The 26,876-nt window shown below is 43.8% G+C and overlaps 1 protein-coding gene across 1 annotated transcript in view; it reads left to right on the forward strand.

Annotated features, from left to right (window-relative positions):
* LOC122803239 (breast cancer type 2 susceptibility protein homolog) overlaps window positions 1-26,876 on the forward strand; it is a 675,913-nt gene that overhangs the window by 172,427 nt on the left and 476,610 nt on the right. The window contains exon 3 of the mRNA XM_044072837.1: window positions 9,252-9,422. Coding sequence (XP_043928772.1) covers window positions 9,252-9,422 — 171 coding nt within the window. The remainder of the gene's footprint in view (window positions 1-9,251; window positions 9,423-26,876) is intronic.

Consider the following 26,876-nt stretch of genomic DNA (forward strand, 5'->3'; position numbering starts at 1 on the left):
TACTTAAACAGGACAAATTCTGTAAGGAAATCTGAACAACTATTGGTGGTGTTTGCTGCAGGGGCAGAGGGAAAGGCTATTTCAAAGCAGACTATTTCCAAATGGATAAGCCATTGTATTTGTTTCTGCTATATGCACCATGGTAAACCTGTCCCCAAGGGGATCAGATCTCATTCCACCAGGGCTGCATCTACATCTGCAGCCTTTCTCAGAGGTGTTCCTAACAGAGACATTCTAGAAGCTGCTACCTGGAGCTCAGTTCATACGTTCACCAAACATTACCATTTACCTCTCTTCTCTAAATCCAGAGCTGGCTTTGCCACTGCTGTCCTGCAGGGCCTTGTATCTGAACCTAATGCTGTATAAATCCATCCTCCCAACCATAGCTTTGGGATTCTACCCAAATGTAATTACTGCAACAGTGAAACACGAAGAACATAGTACAGTTGTGTACACTTACCATAACTGTAGATGTTCGGGTGTATTCACTCTTGCAGTCCTGATTACCCTCCCTCCAGCCCCCTGTTTTTCTCTACCTCTCCTTTCTTTTACTATGATTAAAAGCCTTTTTGGTGTATTTACTTTTGTTTGGAGGTATATGTTTTGTGTTTTAAATTGTATACATATATATATTTTGCTCCCCATTTGGGGGGCACCTGACATCTGGGGCAAAAAAAACTGATGTAATGGCGTCGGCTGCATGTTTTATACCCCTGATGACCTGACATCATGGAAGAAGGGACAGCAACCGACGCCATTTAATTGATGGCTGTGTCAAAGAAGTCCACCAGGTTTAACAGGTATGATCTCCCTTTGACAAATCCAAATTGAGTAGGTCCCTTCAAGGATGGTTGACTTGTGGCTCATCCAATACTGTAAATATGTATCTTGTATTCTGTCTCTCTCCCAGACCCTTTATTTTTAATTCACAGGTTACTCTTGGGTACACCACATTTTAACTCTTCTTTTGGGAATACAGGTGCCAAAGCTGTGTATGACCTTTCCATTTTCCATTATCATTGAAACTGAATATGACAGTGGCATATCTTGTGCTAAAAAATTTCATGCAGGAAAGCCTTATGACCACTCTGTGTCCTGTCAGACAAAAGGAGTAGTGATGTGATCCCAAGATCACAGAATCAGCTTTTGTGGTGGTTTATAGTCTTTATTTATTTTGCTTTTTTTTTTTGCCCCCACTGTCTGACAGTCATCACCCCCCCCCAGCCAGTTGATGTATTTGATGTCCTTCAAGGATGCATCTGCAGTCCTTACAAATGGGTTGTCCTGTCGTCAGGCAGCCCTTCGGTCGGCCGGATTCCAAAGTCTGGGTCTGGCCTCGGCTGGTGTCGCACTTCACCCGACGTCATAGCTGCAGTTCTTCGGGTATAAAGGCATCAGCCGACGCCATTTTCCTCAGTCTTTCTTGCGCGTGGCCAAGCAGAAGCTGTTCGCAAGTGCCGGTCGGTCAGATCCAGAGATTACTACTACCGAATACTACTTCAAAGACTTCTAAAAACTAAGTACCCCGTTGGGGACTCTTTCTTGCCTCAGCCGATGTCAGAAAAAGTGAATAATTGTTTAACTTGTGGGAAACAAATACCTCATAAAGATTTCCACTCTTACTGCTTACCTTGTTTAGGCCCAGACCACGACGTCGCAGCTTGTCTAGCCTGTGCTTCTTTTAACCGACGGACACTTAGACGTCGGTCGGAATTTGCTGAGAAGTTTTTTGGCTCTGATTTTGCTTATATTATGCCGTCAGATCCTCCGACTTCTCAATCATCCAAAAAACGCAAGGAAAAGGACCGACACTCGCGGTCCGCGGTTTCGGCCGAAACCGCGGTTAAGCCAACCGCGACTGTCTCTGTTTCGGCTGAGACCGAGCAAGCGGTTCTTCCTTCAGCCGAAAACATGCCTTCTACCGAGGCCTCTTCTAACCTGGTGGAATCGGCTTCAGAAATCCAACCTGCGGTTGCGGTTTCTCAGGAATTATCTGACACTATCCCCTTGGATATCTCAACTCCTGCACGTGGAGCTGCTAGGCCTCCTGCAGCCATGTCCATTAAGGCCTTTGCCAGGGCTAAAGCAGCTAAAGCTACAAAAACTGTGCCTGTTAAGACCCCCTCTCACAGGCCCAGCTCTAGTTCCCAAATGCTTTCCTTGGCAGAGGATCTTATTTCTTTAATCCGGGGATCCCAATCTCATCCAGACAGGGCCTCTCAACCACCTCCAGAGAAGAGGCCTAGAGCAGAGCCCCCTGAGCCAGTGTCCACAGATGATTCCTCTGATGACTCAGAAAATACAGACCCTCCAGAGGCTCCTTTTTCCCCTTACGAAGACTCTGATGCTGAAGAGTCCATCCCTTCTGCCTCTCCACCTGAGGAATTTTCCTTTGGGGAAACCTTGCATGCTATGAGGGAACAATTTCAATGGCAGGGCCAAGATTTTTCAGACTCCAGGAAAAGGCTTAGAACCTTTTTGCATTTACCACAACATAGGCCTTTAGCTATACCTCCAGTTCTTTCTGTTGTAGATGATGCATTTAATGATGCTTGTACTGCTCCTGATTCTTTACCTCCGGCCCCTGCTAAGCCCGATAGGTACTACAGGGTCCCGGACACACATCACCATTTATACAAGGCTCCTTTTGCAGATCCCGAGACTATCTCCCAGGGGCCTAAGGCTGTAGCAGCTACCTCTGCTAAAAATCCTCTCCCCTCTGAAAGGGAATCCAGATCCTTAGAGAGATGGGGTAAAAAAGTTTACACTTCTGCTACTCTGTCAGCTAGGGCCTTGAACTGTCAATTTCATATGATACAATATCAGGAATATATGCTTGACCAGTTAACTAAAAAATTGTCCTCTGATGAACCTTTTGATAAGAAGTATGTTCAGGAAATGGTACATAACATTCAACAAGTTAGTAACCATTCTTTAAAATGCGGCTATGATGCACTGGAGGCTTCCTTAAGATCAGCCATGACTGGCACAGTTATCAGAAGGCATGCCTGGTTGAAAGAGCAGGCCTTACCGGACCATGTCAAATCAAAACTGTTAGATGCTCCCATGGACAAGGCCAATTTATTTGGTTCTCCTGCACAACAGGTACTGAAGAAGATGGAGGAGAAGGCAAAATCTGTACAAACAGTGAAAGATTTCTTACAGGTCCAACCTCCAAGGTTTAGCAGGAATTGGCCCTCCAAAAATTGGTCCTTTCCAGACTCCTCTAAAGCACAGAGAGGCAGGAATAGGCGATCAAGAGGCAGAAACCAATCCAGGGGTGCCTACAGGGGACGCCAGTGGCAGGGTAACAACCAGCGAGGCACAGACACAGCCACCACCGCTGCAACAGGACAATCACAGTGACTTGGCTCTGGCACCGCCTACAAGGGAACAACTAGAAGCACCCTTAGGCGGAAGGCTAGCCTTATTCTCAATAAACTGGCATTACATCACAAGAGACAAGTGGATTTTACAGACAATAGACCAAGGATACAGGTTCCACTTCCATACCCTACCAGGGAAGAGAGGAATGCCAAACCTACCTCCAAATCAAAAGACAGAAGCTCTAAAACAAATATCTCAATTATTAAGGATGAGAGCTGTGGAAAAGGTACCATCTATGGAGCAAGGAAAGGGATTTTACTCCAGACTCTTCCTGGTACCAAGAAAAGAGAACAAATGGAGGCCTATTCTCGACTTGTCCGCTTTAAACACATTTCTCATTGTTCCAAAATTCAAAATGCTGACTCTACAGCAGCTTCTTCCCATGCTGGGCAAGGAGTCTTGGCTGGTAACTCTAGATCTCAAGGAGGCATACCTGCACGTCCCCATACGACCAAATTGCAGAAGATACCTCAGATTTCTTGCAGGATCAGAGCATTATCAATTCTCAGCATTGCCCTTTGGCTTATCTACTGCGCCCAGAGTGTTCACGAAATGCCTGGCATCAGTAATTGCTCATTGCAGGCTTCAGGGAATCCAAATTTACCCCTACCTGGACGACTGCCTGATACAAGCGGACAACAAAAACAAGCTAACAAAAGACTTACAAAGAGTCATTTATCTGCTACAGGCCCTGGGATATACAGTCAATATAAAAAAGTCAAGGCTGATACCATCCCAAAGAATAACCTTTTTGGGTGCAGAATTGGACACATCAAAGCAAATGGCATTCCTAACTGTAGAAAAGCAAGAGCAACTACCTCTCTACTTCTTGGCATTAACAAAGCAGAACCATCTAACAGCAAGAAAAGTACTGCAAGCCCTGGGCTTCATGGCATCCTGCATAATACTGGTCCCTCATGCCAGACTACATATGAGAAAGCTACAGTGGTACCTAAAGAATTTATGGTCTCAACACAAGCACAGCCTAGAAACCAAAATTCCAATAATCCCATGCCTGAAGCAAGAGTTCCTATGGTGGGCTCAGGCCTGTCAGTCAAACACAGGATTGCCCTTCTACAGCATTCAACCAAGCCAAACCATCACAACGGACGCCTCAGACCTCGGTTGGGGGGCTCACATGCAGGACAGGTGCATACAAGGCTTATGGGCTCAAGACCAGCTACACCTACACATAAATCTAAAGGAAATGCTGGCAGTAAAATTGGCAATCCAGACATTCAGACCATTTCTCCAAGAAGGTCAGTTGATGATAAGGACAGACAATACAACAGTAATGTGGTACATCAACAAACAGGGAGGCACACATTCCGGATGGCACTGGACCTATGGAATGTGGCTCTGAGCTGCAACATTCAGTTACAAGCAATGTTTGTACCGGGAAAAGAAAACATTCTAGCAGACATATTAAGCAGGACTACCACGGATGCTCACGAATGGATGCTGCATCCGGACATCTTCAAGGACATCACAAGAAAATGGGGACTCCCAGAAATAGACTTATTTGCATCCCCACGCAATCACCAGCTAAAGAAATTTTGCACAAGGACGTACCACCCACTTGCTTGGAAGTTGGACTCCCTATCTTTCAGTTGGAAAAATCTGACAGCATATGCATTCCCACCACTTCCTTTAATGCACAAGGTGCTATTGAAGATCAAAGAGGACCGTCCAAGGATCATTCTGATAGCTCCAGACTGGCCAAGACAACATTGGTACCCATCACTAAGGAGCATGTCTCGGGAGCAAATATGGACACTACCCCTGGTTCCATTGCTGTTAACACAGAACAACTACAACATCCTGCATCCAAGCCTGAAAACTCTACAACTGACTGCCTGGAACATTACATAAAATCAATTAACCCAAATTTATCACAAAGTGTTAAAGACATTATCCTTGAGGCTCGCAGACCCTCAACAAGGAAAAATTATGCAGCAAAATGGAAAAGATATCTCATTTGGAGTACTGCAAAGGGAGAAGATGTATCACAGGTAAACATAGCTAGCATCCTGGAATACTTGGCAGAGCTCTTCCACACAGGCCTGTCCTATTCTTCCATCAAGATACATGCATCAGCTATTTCTGCAGAATACAGCTCGGATACTCCTGTCTTCTCGCATCCTCTGCTTAGGCAGTTTCTGAGAGGAATTAAAAATGTAAAACCTCCTAGGAAACCACCATTGCCAGCATGGGACTTGAACTTTGTGCTAGAAAAATTAACACTTCCTCCTTTCGAACCAGCAGCAACAGCAGAATTACAATACTTATCATGGAAGACTGCTTTCCTGCTGGCAATCACTTCAGCAAGAAGGGTATCTGAACTACAGGCATTAATGGCAGTGCAACCCTTCCTGATCTTCCATCAAGATAGAGTGTCCATGAGAACAAATCCTACATTTATGCCTAAGGTGGTATCCAGAGTATCTTTAAATCAGGCTATCCACCTACCTACATTCTTCCCCAACCCACAGAACAGGGGAGAAAGACTGTTGCATACCTTGGATGTACATAGGCAGTTACGCTACTACCTGGACAGGACCAAGGACAATAGAAAAACTGACCAGCTACTGGTAGCATATGCAACAGGAAGGGAAGGAAAAGCAATTTCAAAACAGACAATCTCCAAGTGGATAGGAAATTGCATTAGATTTTGTTACTCCTACCATGGAAAGAAAACTCCAGAGAACATCAGGCCTCACTCTACAAGGGCTACAGCCACTACCACAGCTTTCTTACGAGGAGTGGCTACCAAGGACATTATAGAGGCTGCTACTTGGACCTCCGTGCATACATTTGCCAAGCATTATAACTTACCTTTATACTCTAGATCCCGAGCAGGGTTTGCCACTGCTGTTTTACAAGGGATCCTAACTACACCATAATTTCTTCTTCCTCTTCCCCTAGTTTAGCTATGGTATTCTACCCATTTGTAAGGACTGCAGATGCATCCTTGAAGGACATAGTACAGTTTTGTACCTACCATAAATGTAGATGTCCGATAGGAATGCATCTGCAGTCAGGATTACCCACCCGCCTTCCCCTCTGTGGTACTCCTAGGGTATTTGCCCATCTTATAGCTAGCTGGGGGGGGATCTATTATGGTGTATTTGTTTGTATATATGTACATACATGCTTATTTTTTGTGTTTGCTATCTACTATTTGGAAACATTGGCATTTATCCAAATTTAGCCTTCCAAGAGGGCACCTGGCATCTGGGGCAAGAAACACTGAGGAAAATGGCGTCGGCTGATGCCTTTATACCCGAAGAACTGCAGCTATGACGTCGGGTGAAGTGCGACACCAGCCGAGGCCAGACCCAGACTTTGGAATCCGGCCGACCGAAGGGCTGCCTGACGACAGGACAACCCATTTGTAAGGACTGCAGATGCATTCCTATCGGACATCTACATTTATGGTAGGTACAAAACTGTACTTTCTCTGTTCACTGAGAGTAAGATTTTGTCATGAGTAGCCATCATTTAGGAAGCCATCAGGATTAGATTGAAGGCTTTTCTGTTTTGCAGCTGTATGTATCTATGCACACATGACTGTGTAAGGGAAGGGACATCAGTGTGATGTCTGCTTTTGGATGTTGCCTCACTTCCACATAGGATATCGTCATCAGTTACCAGAGAAACTGCACCTACCCACTATGCCCCTGAGTACAGACAACTCTTCCACCCTCATGGGAGTGGGATGAGAGGGTCACACCCCTTCATTCCTCTCCCTCCCTGTCTGCCTTGTTTCTCCAGTGCTGTGGCTGCTAAATTAACACCGTTCACCTTGGTCACAGTAAGGTCTGCATTCCTGTGCAGCAGAGACCCCTTGAAAATATTCTTAACCTAAATGATTTAAGACTTTTCTATTAACTTTAATGCCAAGGGTTGGGTTCCTCGTACCATATTGTTGGGAAGTGTTCCCTGAGTTGGATTCACCTTGGTGCATTCTCAGTAACATTTAAATTTGAGCGTATCCTTTAATTTGGATTACTTGCATTTTAAACTATATCTTGGATCCCCTGGAAGAAGTCAATGCAGAGCCCACTGAAAAGGTAAAGATAAATTGCAAGTCTAAGACCAGTTTATTAACACTTTGTATAGGCCAACCAACTAATCCAAAGCTTTATTAATTAAGAAACTAACTAACTAAAAAAAATTGACTGACTAACAAAATTTCTCTCTAGCTTTTCAGTTTCAGTTTTAGGTAGCACAGTCTCTGTTTACACTATGGTGTTAAGGATGAAGGGGGACTTGGCTAAATGAATGATTTTAATGCTTCTATTGCTCTTAAGTTAACAGAGCCACCCCCTGTAACTACTCCTTTGCTCCAAACAACCTGATTAAATATATATAAGGAATGTCTTTGATGCTTTTCATTATACTCGGCTACTTGTCTGCGTGTTTCAGTAAAGGATATTCCATTTTTAACTCAGTTTCTATTTGTTTATTTTGTAGCACATCTTTTACAGTTATATTTTGCAGTTTTCATTTTTAAGTGAACTAAGTTGTTCTTCTTTCGGCTTTTCCCAGTTAGGGATCACCACAGCGGAGCTCCAGTCTGCTAATGATTGGCAGTAGATTTTTTACCGGTGCCGAAGTGCCAGCTCGACGCCCAACCTTAAATGAAGGCACGCCCATTCTACACATGTCTTTCGAACGCCACTCGACCGTGGGGAGGACATGCAGACTCCACACAGAAGGCGCTCCAGCCGAGAATCGAACGGGAGAATCTCTTGCTGTGAGGCAAGAACACTACAGCTGCACCACCGTGGCTTCTCTTTTAAGTGAAACATAATTCAGGAAGTGAACATCACACCCTCCACACTGCGAAGTTTCTTCTTGTTTTTTCTTTTCTCTTAAACTTACCAACTTCAGTCACACAATCATGAAAAGAAAAACACCATGCAAGGGAAGGACAAGCAGCCTTGATAAAGCTCTAGCAGCATCTGTTGCCCATAATTCATTAATAAGCAAATGGTTTGCCTAACTGCTTCAGACTGTCACAACCTCTTCTGCAGGTAGAAACATACTTCCCTAGCCCAGTCACTGTGCCACCGTATTTAATTTGTTTATTTATGTACAATGGTCTTGGAAGAGGATTCATTTAATTGCAGAGTGGTGGAACTAGTGGACTTCATCTATTTAGGGTGAGCATGTGTCTTCTAGGAACCATAGCTGCATTACTAACTAAACTGGTGAAGTATTTGGTAGAGACTTTTCACTTAGCAAAGTGGTAGTAAAGAAGTTGATCATTTACAGCTTGTAACAAATCTAATCACATCTAGTGATCATAAGGTCTATGATAGAGGTGAGTAAGTTGCAGAATTTAATTTTATTTACTAAATTTGTTTATTGGAGTATAACACTGATTCAACTGGACCTATTTCATGTTCAGCCTGGGGTTACAAAAATCATCAGTATAGTAAAATATTCAAAGAAATAAAATTTTAGCTTGTAAAAATACCTGGGAATGAGCTAATGATATAATATATGCTACTATTTATAATGTTTACAAGAAATTATTGTCTATATATATTCAGATAAGTCACCTTTCTGTCAGTAAAAAACTAAGAGCAAATGAAAATAAGTAGATAGGAAGAGAGGAACACAATAGCAGACATAGACACATTCTGAGCAGTCAGGTGACCCTTCATTCCCCATCTTGCCACATTATTTGTTTAGTTAGTTATTTTTGTTGTGTGTTGCTTTGAACATGCTAACTGTAGATTTCATTTGTCCTTTGATAATTTAGAATTTTGTTTTGGCATTATGTTTTGTAGTGTCATGCAAAATAAATTGAACTGAAGTACCAGAAGAAAATATTAATGGGTTGATTTCTGTAGGGCTTTATGTGATACTCCTGGTGTGGATCCAGCACTTATCAGTGAGGCCTGGGTGTACAATCACTACAGATGGATTGTATGGAAACTTGCAGCAATGGAAGTGTCTTTCCCACAGGAATTTGGCAGTAGATGCTTAACTCCAGAAAGAGTGCTTCTACAACTGAAATACAGGTAAAGCACACTGAGCAGTAATCAGCTTTATGTACTTAGTATTCCATGTATTCAAAACATTCTTTGAAATATGTGTTATTACTTCTTGGTTAACAAAGATTTTTTTTTCTTGACCTTTTATTCACTTAGTTGAACTTAGAGCATTGTCTACCTCTGTCTTGTGTCATATTTTTTTCATGGTATTCCAGTAAGTTGACTTTATCCCAGGTGGTTTCTCAGAATTTGCAGTGCACATACCTCCTATCTATGATAATTTTGCAGAATGTCCTAGATGTTGCCTTATATTTTTGCCTTGTCCCTAATATTTTTTTTGATATTTCATTGAGGGTTGCAGAAAATCAGTAGTGCTATTAGTTTCATATTTAAGAAAATGTTTGTTGATGCAAAAAGTGTTCTACCTTTTATGTAAATTGAATAATAATGGAAAAGTGCCTCTGATTTTGGGCCTTTACCTTACACACACACCTTCATTATTTTTGGCTTTGTCCAGAATTCTTGAGCAAAGAAATTGAAGCATTTGCATGACACTGACTGAAAGAGAAGTCACAGGCCATACATACTCTGTGCAATTTTGTTTAGTATACCATCTGGTAGTTATTCTTCTTAGTTTTAGTCAGCTGAGAAGAGGTTCTTTACTTGCAAATATATTCTGATCTGCTCTGGCAGAACACATGAAGCCTGAGTGCCACAACTGTGAACATAACTGGATGATTTACAATGTTTGGATTTCATTCTAGTCTAGTTTAATTTCATTCCTTCTGCCTCATGTCTAAAGAGGTGACCTAAAAGTACCACATCACATTTGTCACTTCTACAAGACTAAATTTATGTACAGTAGATTTTTTCTGTTAACTTGATTAAATTTGATGCATAAATGAAAAATTGTGATTATGATAATGGAATCCATCATCCTATTTTTAGTCCAAAATATTTATCCAAAGCAATATGAAATCTGGTAGGAGAGGGGTTCATTTCAGGACTGATATTGCCAGGCATTAAGCAATTCCCAGGCAACTAAACTCTTCCATTTAACTATCATTCTCTGTTTTGAAGACCTTCCTTTCCAGGTATTTTTTTGCTGTGTTGAAGCATACTGAGAATTGAAGAACTGACCCAGGATACATTATTAATTTTGTGGTAAACAAAAGTTTAAAAGTGGTCAGTAATTTGCATTTTTTTCCTCTCATTACTGTTTCCAGTAACCTTTTTTGAAGTTAGTTGCCTTTTTTGGATGGAAATTGAAAGTATGTCTCCTCTATAGCACTTCCAAGAACACGGAACAGTGTCTCAACACTTCTGTTGTTTCTTACATATTTTAGCATTATATTTTTTCTCTGATGTTATCTTTTATGTGTTTGGGGTATTTTAAGTGTTTTGTTTCTGCTTTCATTTCTAGAGCACTAGGCAAGTTCTTTTGGCTTGGTCACTGGCTTATTGTTTGGTTGGCTGTAGACTGTTCTTTCAAAAATGTGAAAGTGTGGAAACCAATCCACAATAGGATAAGCATACTGACTGAGCAAAATCATTTTAGAAAGTGTGATATTCTTCAATACGTTTCCTCTGAAAAAGCATATGGAACAAAAACAAAACAAAAAACCTTTTCAGATGAAGAAATTTCTCCTGATCAAGTTGATAACTCTGGGCTGAAGGATGCTTCAGATCTGAAGCCCTCAACCAAAATCAGAGCTTACTCGTATCTTCATTATCTGTAATATGTCCAAACCTTACAAGAATTAGTTAAAGCATAGACTTAAGAAGTGCAGACTTTCCTCTCCAGGTTCTCATTGTAAAATAGCTACATCTGGTTATATAGTTAATTCATTTATTTTAAAAGCTGTGATGTCTGGGTCTTCTGTTCAGTTGGGGAAAATACCTTATCTCTGATAAGGAAGTGTCTCAGATTATAACCACTTAGACCAATTTTTCAAACCCAAACTGAAATGTAATAGAAACTTTCTTTCCAGTTCGGATTTCTTTTACAGCGATAGAGTAATCAATCCCAACAAAGCACAGGCAAACTAACTTTAAGAAAACATTGAAGGGATCTGATGTCCGTTTTAGCCTTCCTCAACCTATGGGTATATCTCAGACTTATGAATCCAACTCTCGAGCTCCTCCCTCTACCCGTAATGCCTCAGCTAAGCCTACAATACCTCAGATCTCATTTCCTGCCATCTCGCATGGACAGTGATCCTTTCAGTAGACTTTTTCGGGTCTATATCACGTAATTGATGAGACACTTCTTTGAATACGTGATAATCAACACCAAAAGACTGAAATCCCAAAACCGAGAACGGCCATGTCCGCAAATTTTTTCCTAGGGAAAAAAATTTGCAGGCCCGTAAACACAACACACACACTTAAATCTAATGTAAGTGGGGGCTTTGCCCCCCACACACCCCCCTAACTAAATATACCAACTCCAAGATTGTTCTACGTTGGGGAAAAGGGAAAACCCCGGGAATGGCCAACTGAATTTTTTCCCTAGGAAAAAATCTGCGGACATGGCCGTTCGTGGTTTTGAGATTTCGGTCTTTTGGTGTCTATTATTACATATTAGAAGAAGTGTCTCTTCGATTACATAATATAGACCCAACTTTTTCAAGCGTATGAGCTTTTGTGAACAGTGGGTTTTTTTGTTTGTTTGTTTTTTTTATCAGAAACCTTACCTTATTAATTTTTTCTACATTCTTCTTTATCTATTAGCCGTTCGAAGTTTCTTCTTACGAGACTTTTTTCTACCTTGTTAGGTACATTTTTTGCATACCATTGTCGGTACTTTCTTTCCTTTACTAATATTTCTTTTCTTACCCTTTTTCAGGTATCTAGCCCTCCTATTGTTGGTAATGTTTGCTGTTTAAAAAAATAAAACTTTCCTCTTTGTTTTCCAAAAACTATGTCTGAGAAGCTGAAAAATTCCAAATTCTGATACCCACAGGGAGTGCATTTATTCGCTTAGGAGCAGCATGGCTCAACACTCATTGTACTATTTGGGCTGCCTTTAATTCTAGGGCGATTGCAGATAGGAGAAACAATCTGGCTTTCAAGAGTTTGACTCCCTACTACTACTACTTTCTGCAGGGCTCAAATCCCCCAGCAAACATTTGAAGGCTCTATCAGGGACTAGAAAGAGGTCCCCTCCTCAATCTTCAAAGACTTCTCCTACCTCTATGACTTTGGAGCCTTCCTAGAAGATCCAAAGGTCTTTGGATCCTACTTCCTCAGATCCAAAAGGGAGAACTTTGGATCGTAAGCCCTCAAATCCAATAATTGTATTAAGTAAATCTCCCATACAGCGCTCTAATCTGAAAATCTCTGATCCAATCTCTGCTGTTTCAAAGACTCCCAGAACTTGCTCACTCAAGTTCGTGGTTGATCCATTGTCTCCTCAGCTCCATTTTCCCTTGCTGCAAACCACTCAGAGGAAACAATCTAGGCCACAGTCCACCACCTTGTCTGTCAGGTCCTCCAGCAGTCCCTCTGAGTGGGAAGTGGATAGGATGATGCAGAAGTTCCTCAGAGCTCAGATTAAGATGGGAGTTATTCTGACTCCTTCTCCAGTCAGATCCGTGAGCCTCTCTTCCAATTCCCATATAGTAGTTTTTTCTTCTCTGATTTGTCCCCCGGCTTCAGAGCCCTTGGATCCAAGAGTCCTGAAAGAATCTGCGTTGGAGCTGAAAGGGGTTGCATCTTCGACTCCAACAGTTTCCTTGACTGGTTCTTTTCCTATCACCTCAGATCGGAATGAATCCTGGAGCCAAAGCACTGGCATCAGATCTGGGGGGCAGGTATCTTCCCCAATGTTGTCAGAGCTGTCTTTGCCCCTCGGAGTCTCATCACTAGATAATGCGGGTCCGGCTCCCTTCTTGCGGCATGGGTTGAGGCAGAGTCGGGGCTTGTCTACTTCAGATGTCTCTGCGCTAATGCAGCTTGGCCACTGATTCTCCCAGTCCAGTTGCTTTTAAGGTAGTGGAGAGGCTTTTCCCTCATCCAGTAAACCCGATCTCTCCCTTCCTTGGATTCTACAGCTGTTCCCTCAGTGGGACTGAGCTCTGATCCCCTCAGACGTATTCCACAGGGAGAGCCAATATCAACTAGGGTCCAGACTGTTCCCTTAGAGGAACTTCCCCCTCTTTGGACACCTCCCCAGAGCATCCCACTGAGGAGGTTCCCCATAATAGAACATGTGAAAAAGGCACATGGATTCCCCTTTGGAATCTCTAACAGAGGATACTGACTGCAACGAAGAGGAAGGGTTCCCCCAGATCACCATCTGATGACATCTCCTTCAGAGACATTGTAAAGACCCTTAAGCAGAAAAGTGGTTAGTCCTCAGATACTCCTGCCCCAGAAGAGTCAGTATTTTGTGCTATTGGTTCTGGCCCATTTATGTTTCTTGGATGACTTCCCCCAGCTGATGAGTTTATCAACCAAGTCTCTCACCAGGTATGAAAGGAACCGGACTCTGTTGAACCAATTCCCTCTCATCCAGAGAAGATTTTGACACCACCAAAAGACAGACCCCAGTGGAGCAAAGGGGTCTCTCTATGTGCTATGGTTGTGGCAGCATCTACAAAAAAGGAGCCAGCTGTGCAGCCCTTCTCTGTGCATCTCCCCATTACAGAGTCTAAGGTACTGGACAGATTTGGAAAGCGCATATTTGCTTCAGCAACCTTTGCCTTAAGGTTCCTGAATTATTTAGCACACTTTACAAGACTGCAGTGAGATTTGACCAAGAAGCTCTCCAAATCCCGCTCGGAGTCCATGTCTATGGAGGGACTATAAAAGATCATCCTCACAAATTTGCCACTCTATTTACTTCCAATGTGTTCATGAGGTTGATATATCCTATTCTGCAGAGGGTACCTCACTGGCTTGCCAGTTCATGCATTGCCATACGGAGACATGCCTGGATGCGGTTATGCAACTTTGCCTTTCAAGTCTTCATTCATCAGTACTCCTTTTGATGGAACATCCTTGTTTGGCCCTTCCTGCAGTGGACAGGATGGAAAGACCCTGTCTGTTTTAGGGATTTGATTTTCTACCCCATAACAATTATTTTCGTGGAATCCAAGATGGGGCAAGAAAATGTGATTCCGTAAATCCCAGGGTTCTTTCCAGACACCTCCTCCAAGGGCAGAGGGGTGAGTTCAAATGGAAGATGCCGACATTGTGGCAGAGGAGGCCTTCAAAAGCAGGGTTTCTGAGATTCCTTTCCAGATATACCATATCAGCGCTCCTGATGGGTTCCCGACTGTCAACCTGTGGAAGCAGTCAGGGGGCATTTATCTTGCACCCAGATGCCTGGGCTTCTGTAACAAGTTCCTTGGGTACTAAAAATAATATGTAGAGGTTATTTCATAGCATCTTTCCAGATATCCCCTACCAAAAGAAGAAAGCTCCCCGGTGTTCCACCCATTCAGAGAGAAGCTGCAGCTGAAGAGATTCAAAAGCTGCTGCACAAAAGAGTCATCAGGGAGGTCCCACCAGACAGAAGAGGGTTCGGAACTTACTCAAGGTTCTATGTAGTGCCAAAGAAGGCAGGGGATCTTAGACCAATTTTGGATCTAAGCAACCTGAACTAATTTGTGAAGAAATCAAAGTTCAGGATGGTAGTGGTTCAGTTCATACTGCCCTTTTTGTACAAGGACAGATGGATGTGTTCAATCAGTCTTCAGGATAGGTACTATCAAATTGGGAGGAACAGATGATCCCGAAGATATCTACACTTTTGGTTGGGAGCCATTCACTATCAGTTCAGAGCCCTGCCCTTTGGTCTCACCACAGCCCTTGGGGTATTTACCAAGTGTATGGCGGTGGTAGCATTTCACTTAAGACTGCTGGGATTCAGAATGTTTCCATATTTAGATGACCGGCTCCTCACCCCCCCCCCCCAACCAGGTATCTCCTAGAACAGCCCAGGGATTATTTGCTCCAACTTTGTCAAACACTAGGCATTACAGTCAACGTCTCCAAATCCAAACTACAACCGGTGCAAAGTTTGGAGATCATTGGTGCTTGGTTGAACACTGTATGTCAGATTGCTTTTCTGCCTGTTCACCATATAGATGCAATCAAGTTCCAGGTTCAGCAAATCCTTGTGCATTCTGCCCATCCAGCTAGTTTTGGTCCTCAGGCTCTAGGTTCAATGGTAGTGACCATAGTCTTGGTTCATATGGTGCGTTTCTGTAGGGGCATTCTTCAGTGGACTCTAGCTCTTCAGTGGTCTGTTCTGCAACATCCTCTATCATATCCAATCAAGCTTAGTCAGATATGCAGAAATCATCTGTGTTGATGGATTCAGTCAGATGACATTTACCTGGGCTCTCCATTCATTATGGTGACATTGAATGCCTCCCAATTGGGGTAGGGGAGCATTTCCTGGGATGGACAGTCCAAGACATGAGGTCCCCACAAGAGACCAGTTCTCACATTAATGTCCTAGAGATGAGCGTGGTCCTATTAGCATTGCATGCCTTTTAAATGTTCTCCCTTTGGGGACTGTTACTGTTCAAACCGACAGCATGTCTGTGGTCTCTTACATGAAACAAGTGGGGAGCCCTATTCTACCCCCTCTGTTGAGAGGCTATGAGAGTGGCAGTGGGAGATCTCCTCCACCACTTTCTAGTGGCAATGCACATTCCAAGGAAATACAGTGTACTAGTAGACAAACTCAGCAAGACGATTTTGTTACCTCATGAATGGTCTCTCAGTCAGTGGCAGAGATTTTCCATCATCGGGGTCAATCTGGTTGTGATCTCTTTGCATCTCCCCACAACAAGTGCAGCACGTAGTTCATTCTAATCCCTCCTCAGGAGGAGTCACCTAGAGATGCTGTAGTTCATGTCTGACCCTCCAGTCTCCTTTACGCCTATCTCTGGTACCTCTGCTTCCAAAATTCGTACAGAAAGCCAGTCAGTTAAAGAGCTCAGTTATCCTCATTGCCCCTTTTTGGCCTCACCAGATGTGGTTCCCCTTCCTGTGGTCTCATCATCGTTGTCCTCCATGGATACTGGACCCCACTCTAGACCTTCTCTCACGCCCATCGGAGATGAAGCATCCCAGAATTCCAGGCTTTAAACTGCTTGGTTTCTCCAATAACATTAATAGCTAGGCAGCCCAGGCTTTCCTCTCCAATTCTTCATACACTATAATCCTCCTGAAAAGCTACTATAAGAAAACTTTATGGGAGTAAATGGAATAGATTTTCCATTTGGGCTCTTAAAAAGGAAATTGACCCTTTTACTGTTCCTGTTTCTTCGGTACTAGAGTTTTTAGCTACTATTTTTCATAAAGGTGCTGTTTTTTCCACAATCAAGGTACATTTTTCAGCCATATTGAATTTTCATTCAGGAGACAAAGATTCATGTTTAGCTTCTTCCAGATTGTGCAAGGCTTTCCTAAAGAACACTTAATCAAGTCTCCAGTGAAAGATCCATCACTTTCTTGGGATTAGTCAGTCGTGCTTCAGGGGTTGACTGAAAAGCCATTGGAACCTTCCGCCAAAACTGATTTAAAAATTTTGTCTTGGAAAACAGCTTTTCTAGTAGCTATTACAGCGGCAAAGAGAATTTCTGTACTTCAGGCTGTGTCATCCAAATCCCCTTATGTTGTTTTTCACAAAGACAGAGTTACTTTATGAACCGTTCCTTCTTTCCTGCCAAAAGTAGTCTCCGAGTCAAATATCAGTCAAACAATTCATCTGCTTGTCTTCTCTAAATTTTCAAATAAGGGGAGAGTACATGCTATATTTTTTAGATGTACATAGACAACTATGTTTCTGTTTACACAGATCAAAGGAGTTCAAGAAAGCAGACCAGATGTTCTTCCTGTTTCACTTTTGCAGTCATCACATTTGGGTTATCTGCTTGCAGTAGCCCTCAGATGGCCTGATTAACAAAGTCTTGGGTCCTGCATCAGTTGCTGTCTCTTCTTCTGTGACATCAGGTCGTTAGGGGCATAAAACATGCAGCCGATGCCATTACATCAGTCTTTCTTGCCGTGCGGTGACCGAAGCAGAAGCAGTTTGCAAGTGCTGGTCAGCCGACTCTGAAATTTTCGTTTTCAAGTTTCAGAACCAAAGTCTTCAACTAAAAGCTAAGTACCCCGTTGGGATAACATTTTCTTGCTCTTAACAGATGTCAATAAAAGTAAATAATTGCATTACTTGTGGAAAGCAAATATCTCATAAAGAATTTCATTCGTACTGTATTCCTTGCCTAGGCACTGACCACGAAGTACCTCGCTGTCAGTTTTGTGCCTTATTTAAACCACGAGTTATCCGTCATCTGTATATTTTCCCCTCTAAATATTTTGGTGTTTGGTTCAATTATCCTGATATGTCTTCAGTAAGCCATCCGACTACCGACATTCCGAAAAAACGCAAAGATAGAGAGGGACAGGCTGCCTAGGTCCAAAGCTGCCGACGACGCTTCTCCTAAGCCAGTCGCCAGTTCGCCGGAACTCATTGAGGTGCTTTTGCAGCCCTTGATACCCACTACTTCAGTTTTGCAGGCCTCTACTGAGACCCATTTGGAGTCTGGTATGCTGCGAGTTGCTTCAACTGTGGAACTGGCGGATGTCTCTACCTTGGATTGGTCCAGAGCCTCTGTGCAAGCACCAGCTTCTGAGGGTGTATTCAGGCCTACTCACTTGCGTATTAAACCAATGCCATCTTCTTCTTCAAGGCCTAAATCTCGAACCATGTCTAGAAAACTGACGCCCAGACCACATGGTCAGGCCTCTATGCCTAAAAAACAAATGATAAGAATGGCAGAAGACCTTATTACTTTAATTAGGGGAAGCCAACCTTCCCCCTCTGAGACCTAGGACTGAGTTTGCTTATGATATGTCTGACCAGGATTCTGAATTTTCTGTTTCCTCTGATGACCAGGATTTACCCTTATCTACCTATAAGGATTCTGATGCTGAGGACTCTATTCCCTCTGCTTCACCCCCAGAGGATTTCTCTTTTGGTGAAACCTTGCATACTCTCAGGGAGCATTTTCGTTGGGAAAGTCAGGATTTCTCTGATTCTAAAAAGAGGCTTGGGTATTTCTTACTCCTGCTCCAGCACAGGCCTTTAGCCATACCTCCTGTACTAGACATTGTTAGTGATGCCTTTTCGGAATCTAGCTTGGCCCCTGGCTCTGTACCTCGTGCTCCCAGAAAACCTGATAGATATTACAGGGTCCCTGACTCTCACAAGTTCCTTTTTAAAAATCCTACTGCGGATCCTGAGACCATTTCACAGGGACCCAAGGGCATTAAAGCTACTACTGCCAAAAATCCTACCCCCTCTGATAGAGACTCCAGGGCACTGGATAGATGGGGTAAGAAGGTATACACTTCTGCAACTTTGGCCATTAGGGCCTTAAACTGCCAGTTTCATATGTTAAAGTATCAGCAGCATATTATTGGATTGCTTAAACAGAAAATTATGTTGATTCCTTTTTGTGCTGAAAATAAGGATTTACAGGATTTACTGCATTCAGCTGAACAGGTTGGAAAACATACTTTGCGTTGTGGTTTTGATTCACTAGAGGCATCTTGCAGGGCTGCTGTAACTGGGTCTGTACTTAGAAGGCATGCTTGTCTTAAGGAGCAATCCTTGCCAGATCATGTTAAAGCGAAATTACTGGATGCTCCCTTAAACCGTTTGGCAACAAGCAGAAGAAGTTCTTAAAAAGACAGAGGAAAAAGCTAAATCCATGCAAACTGTTAAAGATTTTTTACAAGTACAACCTCCAAGGTTTAGTAGGCATTGGCCAACCAAGAATTGGTCCTTTCCTGCCTCTTCCAGACCTTCTCAGTCCAAACCCAGATCCAGCAGAGCTCCCAGGCTTCAGTCCCAGGGTACGCACAGGACTAAGCAGTGGGGGGGGTCTCTACTTCCAAATCTGGGAGTAATAAAACTCCCCCCATGGTAAACTGTCTCAATTTTGGGGGGAAAGATTGCTCTTTATGCCAAGAACTGGAAACTCATTACCCAGGACAAATGAGTTTTAAATAGTGTCCCAGGGATACAGAATTCACTTCCACACGTTACCAACACCAAGCGGGTGGCCAGATCTACCCCCAAATCAGTGGGCAGAGGCCCAAAAGCAAGTACTTTCTCTCTTAAGCATGGGGGCTATTCAGTTGGTACCAGAAGAGGAAAAGTGACAGGTTTTCTACTCGAGACTTTTTCTGGTACCCAGAAAAGACAATTCATGGCATCCTATCCTGCACCTGTCTACTCTAAACACATTTTTGGTGATTCCAGAATTCAAGATACTGACTCTTCTCCAGTTGCTCCCTATGCTAGGCAAAGATGCCTGGTTGGCAACACTAGATTTAAGGACGCATACCTGCACATCCCAATCAGGGAATCTTGCAGGTGATACCTACACTTCAAAGCAGGCTACATGCACTATCAGTTCTCTGCACTGCCCTTTGGCTTTTCTACTGCGCCCAGGGTACTCACAAAGTGCCTAGCTCCAGTCATTGCATTTTGCAGGCAAAGAAATATTCAAATATACCCATACCTGGACGATTGACTAATTCAGGCAGAAAGCCAAGACATACTTTTGAATCATCTGGCCTTTGTACTAAGGGTACTAACTTGTCTGGGGTACACCATAAACGAAAATAAATCACACCTGGTACCCTGTCAACAAATTATATTCCTGGGAGTAAGCTTGAATACAGCTTCTCAGATGGCTTTCCTCACACCAGAGAAACAAATTCATTTGACAGCCTACTTCAATCAAGTGGCAACAAAAACCCTGCTATTATCTGCAAGGCAAAAACTACAAGCCTTGAGGTTCATGGCCTCCTGCATTCTTCTAGTTCCATATGCAAGACTGCATATGAGGAAACTACAATGGTATCTAGAAAACCTATGGTGTCAACATTCTCAGGATCTAGAAGCAATGATTCCTATCATACCCTGCCTACGCCTAGAGTTCTTTTGGTGGGCAAAGGCCTGCCACCAAAACAAGGGACTACCATTCCCACTACCCCCTGCCACCCAAACCCTAACAACAGATGCATCAGACTATGCATGCAGGGCTCACCTGGCAGGGAAGTGCATTCATGGCAAATGGAACCCAAGTCAAATGCATCTACATATCATTCAAAAATAACTGTTAACTGTACAGAATGCTTTGACAGCCTTCAAGGACCACATTCTTCCAGGACAATTAATGGTAAAGCTAGACAACACCACTGTTAGGTGGTACATAAACAAGAAGGGGGTACCGATTCTTACCCCTTGTGCAGACTAGCCATGGAATTGTGGAACACAGCCTTGAGCTACCAAGTGCATCTGCAAGCTCAATTGCTGCCAGGAAAACTAAATACACTGGCCGGCGGACTAAGCAGAAACCTCATAGACCCACATGAGTGGAAACTGGAACCAAGGATTTTCAACATGTTGACAAGCAAATGGGGGAGTCCAGATATAGACCTATTTGCCTGCCCCCGGAACTATCAATTGGACAAATTTTGCACAAGGACTCACCACAAACAAGCATGGGAAGTGGATGCTCCATCTAGTTTATGCCTTTCCTCCTCTGCCTCTGCTCTCCAAAGTACTGCTAAAGATCAAACAAGACAAACCAAGGATGATTTTGATTGCACCAGACTGGCCATGCCAACACTGGGTACCCCCTCTTGTGCATTGTGTCAATGTTGGCCCCATGGCACCTGCCTCAGACTCCTACCCTGTTGTCTCAGCAGGAGAACCAGATTATGCACCCTCAGCTTCAAACTCTGAACCTAGCAGCCTGGCTAATTTCCTAATCTTTCCTTTACCATCCCTCAGTAAACCAGTGATGGATATAATTTTAAAGGCAAGGAGGCCTAGTACTAGAAAATCTTATGCTGAAAAATGGAAAAGATTCTGTGCCTGGAACCAGTCTCAAGGGATGAGCACAGCAGCGCCCAATTTACCTCAGATTTTTACAATACTTAACTGAGATGCTTCACAAGGGCCTGTCATTTTCATCCCACGCCTCCGCCATTTCAGCTCATTATAACACAGAACCTCTCCCCTCTTCTCTCATCCACTGCTCAAGCAGTTCCTCAGAGGGGCCAAAAATTTAAGACCACCCCAGAGAGCTCCAACTCCAGCCTGGAACCTTAACTTTGTATTGGAGAAACTCACTCTCCCTCCTTTCGAGCCAGCTGTTACTGCAGATTTAAAATTTCTTTCTTGGAAAACAGCTTTCCTTTTAGCAATCACTTCAGCTAGAAGAGTATCTGAATTGCAGACCCCTTATGACAGTGGAACCTTTCATCATCTTTCATGCGGACAGGGTGTCCCTCAGAACCAATCCCTCCTTCATGCCCAAGGTGGTATCCAGTGTGGCTCTTAATCAGTACATCCATTTGTCAACCTTCTTTCTTAATCCACAGAACAAAGGGGAACAGATACTGCATTCCTTAGATGTGCACAGACAACTTAGATTATACTTGGACAGGACTAAACCTCAAAGGAAATCTGAACTGCTGGTGGCATTTGCTGCAGGGACAGAGGTGAAGACTTTTTCAAAGCAAACCATTTCTAAATGGATAGGCCACTGCATTCATTTCTGCTATAAGCACCATGGAAAACCTATCTCACAGGGGATCAGACCCCACTCAACCAGGGCTGCATCTACCTCCACAGCCTTTCTCAGAGGCATCCCTACCAGGGGCATCCTAGAAGCTGCTACTTGGAGTTTTTTTTTCACCAAGCATTACCATTTGCCAATTTTCTCTAAGTCCAGAGCTGGCTTTGCCACTGCAGTCTTGCAGGGCCTTATAGCTGGTTCTAATGCTATCTAAATTCCTCCTCTCAACCTTAGCCTTGGGAATCTACCCAAATGTGATGACTGCAACAGTGAAACACGAAGAACATAGTACAGTTGTGTACACTTACCATCAATGTAGATGTTAGTGTATTCACTGTTGCAGTCCTGGTTACCCTCCCTCCAGCCTCCTGACTTCTTTTGGCTATACCTCTGCTCTCCTTTACTATGCTTAAAAGCTTTTTTGTTTATTTGCTTTTTTTGTTGGAGGTATAACCTTGTATTTTATATATTTAATTGCTTCCCATTAGGGGGGCACCTGACATCTGGGCCAAGAAAAACTGATGTAATGGCGTCGGCTGCATGTTTTATACCCCTGACGACCTGACATCACGGAAGAAGAGACAGCAACCGACGCAGGACCCAAGACTTTGTTAATCAGGCCGACTGAGGGCTACTGCAAGCAGATAACCCAAATGTGATGACTGCAACAGTGAATACACTCTAACATCTACATTTATGGTAAGTGTACACAACTGTACTTTTTGTTTCATTCTGACTGAACAGACTGAGGTAATCAGTTTCTAAAGTTACCCTGGCCAAATGGATTACTGATTGTATTTCCTTTGTTTATTCTCAGCAGGGTCTCTCCTTTTCAAACACTCCTAAGGCATATTCAACCAGCTGCATGGCCACTTTTTCTGCCTTCTGGTCTAGATCTTCCATTGATATTTGTGCAGCAGCTACCTGGCCTAATGTTTATACCTTTATTGCTCATTACAAATTGGACTTTACTTCTCGAAGCAGAGCTGCTTTTGGTTCAGCAGATGTCCTTCAAGGATGCATCTGCAGTCCTTACAAATGGGTTGTCCTGTCGTCAGGCAGCCCTTCGGTCGGCCGGATTCCAAAGTCTGGGTCTGGCTTCGGCTGGTGTCGCACTTCACCCGACGTCACTGTGGCAGTTTTTCGGGTATAAAGGCATCAGCCGACGCCATTTTCCTCAGTCTTTCTTGCCGCGTGGCGCCCGAAGCAGAAGCTGTTCGCAAGTGCCGGTCGGTCAGATCCAGAGATTACTACTACCGAATACTACTTCGAAGACTTCTATAAAGCTAAGTACCCCGTTGGGGACTCTTTCTTGCCTCAGCCGATGTCAGAGAAAGTTAATAACTGTTTATCTTGTGGGAAACAAATACCTCATAAGGATTTCCACTCCTATTGCATACATTGTTTAGGCCCAGACCACGACGTAGCAGCTTGTCTAGCCTGTGCTTCTTTTAACCGACGGACGCTTAGACGTCGGTCGGACTTTGCTGAGCAGATTTTCGGCACCGATTTTGCCTACATTATGCCGTCGGATCCTCCGACTACGCAAATAACCAAAAAACGCAAAGAAAAGGACCGACACTCGCGGTCCGCGGTTTCGGCCCAAACCGCGGTTAAGCAAACCTCGAGTGTCTCGGTTTCGGCCGAAACCGAGCAAGCGGTTCTTTCTTCAGCCGATAACTTGCCTTCTACCGAGGCCTCTTCAAACCTGGTAGAAACGGCTTCTGAAATCCAACCTTCTGTTGCGGTTTCACAGTATTTATCAGACACCATTCCCCTGGATATCTCTACCCCTGCACGTGGAGCTGCTAGGCCTCCTCCAGCCATGTCTATTAAGGCCTTTGCCAGGGCTAAAGCAGCCAAAGCATCAAAATCTGTGCCTGCCAAGCCCCCCTCTCACAGGCCCAGCTCCAGCTCCCATATGCTTTCTTTGGCTGAGGATCTCATCTCTTTAATCCGTGGAGCCCAGCCTCATCCAGACAGGGCCTCTCCCTCCTCCAGAAAAGAGGCCTAGAGCAGAGCCCCCTGAGCCAGTATCCACAGATGATTCCTCTGATGACTCAGAACATACAGACCCTCCTGAGGCTTCTTATTCTCCTTACGAAGACTCTGATGCTGAGGAGTCCATCCCTTCAGCCTCTCCTCCTGAGGAATTTTCCTTTGGGGAAACCTTACATGCTATGAGGGAACAATTTCAGTGGCAGGGCCAAGATTTCTCAGACTCTAGAAAAAGGCTTAGAACCTTCCTACATTTGCCACAGCATAGGCCTTTAGCTATACCTCCAGTTCTCCTGATTCTTTACCTCCGGCTCCTGCTAAGCCCGATAGGTACTACAGGGTCCCGGACACTCATCACCACTTATATAAGGCTCCTTTAGCGGATCCAGAGACTATCTCCCAGGGTCCTAAAGCTGTAGCAGCTACTTCTTCTAAAAACCCCCTCCCCTCTGAAAGGGAATCCAGGTCCTTAGAGAGATGGGGTAAAAAAGTTTACACCTCTGCTACTTTGTCAGCTAGAGCTTTGAACTGCCAATTTCATATGCTTCAATATCAAGAGTTTTTGCTTGACCAGTTGACTAAAAAGCTGTCCTCTGAAGAATCTTTAGATAATGTTCAAGAAATGGTACATAACATACAGCAGGTTAATAACCATTCTTTAAAATGTGGCTATGATGCACTGGAGGCTTCCTTTAGATCAGCCATGACTGGCACAGTTATCAGGAGGCATGCATGGTTGAAAGAACAGGCATTACCAGAACACGTCAAATCTAAGCTTTTGGATGCACCTATGGACAAGGTCAATTTATTTGGTTCCCCTGCACAGCAGGTGCTAAAAAAGATGGAAGAGAAAGCAAAATCTGTGCAAACAGTGAAAGATTTCTTACAAGTTCAACCTCCAAGGTTTAGCAGGAACTGGCCCTCCAAGAATTGGTCCTTTCCGGACTCCTCTAAGGCACAAAGAGGCAGGAATAGGCGCTCTAGAGGCAGAAACCAATCCAGGGGTGCCTACAGGGGTCGCCAGTGGCAGGGTAACAACCAACGAGGCACGGATACAGCCACCACCACTACAACAACTCAGTCACAGTGACTTGGCGGTGGCACCGCCTACCAGGGAACAACTAGAAGCACCCTTAGGCGGAAAGCTAACCTTATTTTCAAGAAACTGGCACTGCATTACAAGAGAAAATGGATTTTGCAAACTATAGACCATGGTTACAGGTTCCATTTCCATACTCTACCAGGAAAGAGAGGAATGCCAAACCTTCCACCTACTCAAAGGACAGAAGCTCTAAAACAAATATCTCAATTATTAAGAATGAGAGCTGTGGAAAAGGTACCATCTATGGAGCAAGGGAAGGGATTTTACTCCAGACTCTTCCTGGTACCAAGAAAAGAAAACAAATGGAGGCCTATACTAGACCTGTCCGCTTTAAACACATTCCTCATTGTTCCAAAATTCAAAATGCTGACCTTACAGCAGATTCTTCCCATGCTGGGCAAGGAGTCTTGGCTGGTAACTCTAGATCTCAAGGAGGCATACCTGCACGTCCCCATAAGACCAATTTGCAGAAGATACCTCGGATTTCTTGCAGGATCAGAGCATTATCAATTCTCAGCATTGCCCTTTGGCTTATCTATTGCGCCCAGAGTGTTCACGAAATGCCTGGCATCAGTAATCGCTCATTGCAGACTTCAGGGGATTCAAATCTATCCCTACCTGGACGACTGCCTGATACAAGCGGACAACAAAAACAAACTGACAGAAGACTTACAAAGAGTCATCTACCTGCTGCAAGCCCTGGGATATACAGTCAATACAAAAAGGTCAAGGCTGATTCCATCCCAAAAAATAGCTTTTCTGGGTGCAGAACTGGACACATCAAAACAAATGGCATTTCTAACTGCAGAAAAGAAAGAGCAACTACCTCTCTACTTCTTGGCTTTAACAAAGCAGAACCATCTAACTGCAAGAAAAGTGCTACAAGCTCTAGGCTTCATGGCATCCTGCATAATACTGGTCCCTCATGCCAGGCTGCATATGAGAAAGCTACAGTGGTACCTAAAGAATTTGTGGTCCCAGCACAAGCACAGCCTAGAAACAAAAATTCCAATGATCCCATGCCTGAAGCAAGAGTTCCTATGGTGGGCTCAGGCCTGCCAATCAAACACAGGATTGCCCTTCTGCAAAAGTCAACCAAGACAAACCATCACGACAGATGCCTCAGACCTCGGTTGGGGGGCACACACGATGGACAAGTGCATTCAAGGCCTATGGACTCAAGACCAGCTGCATCTGCACATAAATCTAAAAGAAATGATGGCAGTAAAATTGGCAATCCAGGCATTCACACCTTTTCTCCAAGAAGGACAGTTGATAAGGACAGACAACACCACAGTTATGTGGTACATCAACAAACAGGGAGGCACACACTCATACCCTCTATGCCGGCTGGCACTGGACCTATGGGATGTGGCTCTGAGCTACAACATTCAGTTACAGGCAATTTATGTACCAGGGAAGGAGAACATTCTAGCAGACATATTAAGCAGAACTACAACAGATGCCCACGAATGGATGCTGCATCCGGACATCTTCAAAACCATCACAAGAGAATGGGGATTACCACAAATAGACTTGTTTGCATCCCCATTCAATCACCAGTTGAAGAAATTCTGCACAAGGACTTACCACCCACTTGCTTGGAAGGTGGACTCCCTATCTTTCAGTTGGAAAAACCTGACAGCATACACATTCCCACCACTTCCTTTGATGCACAAGGTGCTTCTGAAGATCAAAGAGGAGCGTCCGAGGATCATTCTGATAGCCCCAGACTGGCCAAGACAACATTGGTATCCA

This window comes from Protopterus annectens, chromosome 5.part1 (assembly GCF_019279795.1).
Source record: "Protopterus annectens isolate FY-2018-M chromosome 5.part1, PAN1.0, whole genome shotgun sequence".
Classification (NCBI taxonomy): domain Eukaryota; kingdom Metazoa; phylum Chordata; order Ceratodontiformes; family Protopteridae; genus Protopterus; species Protopterus annectens.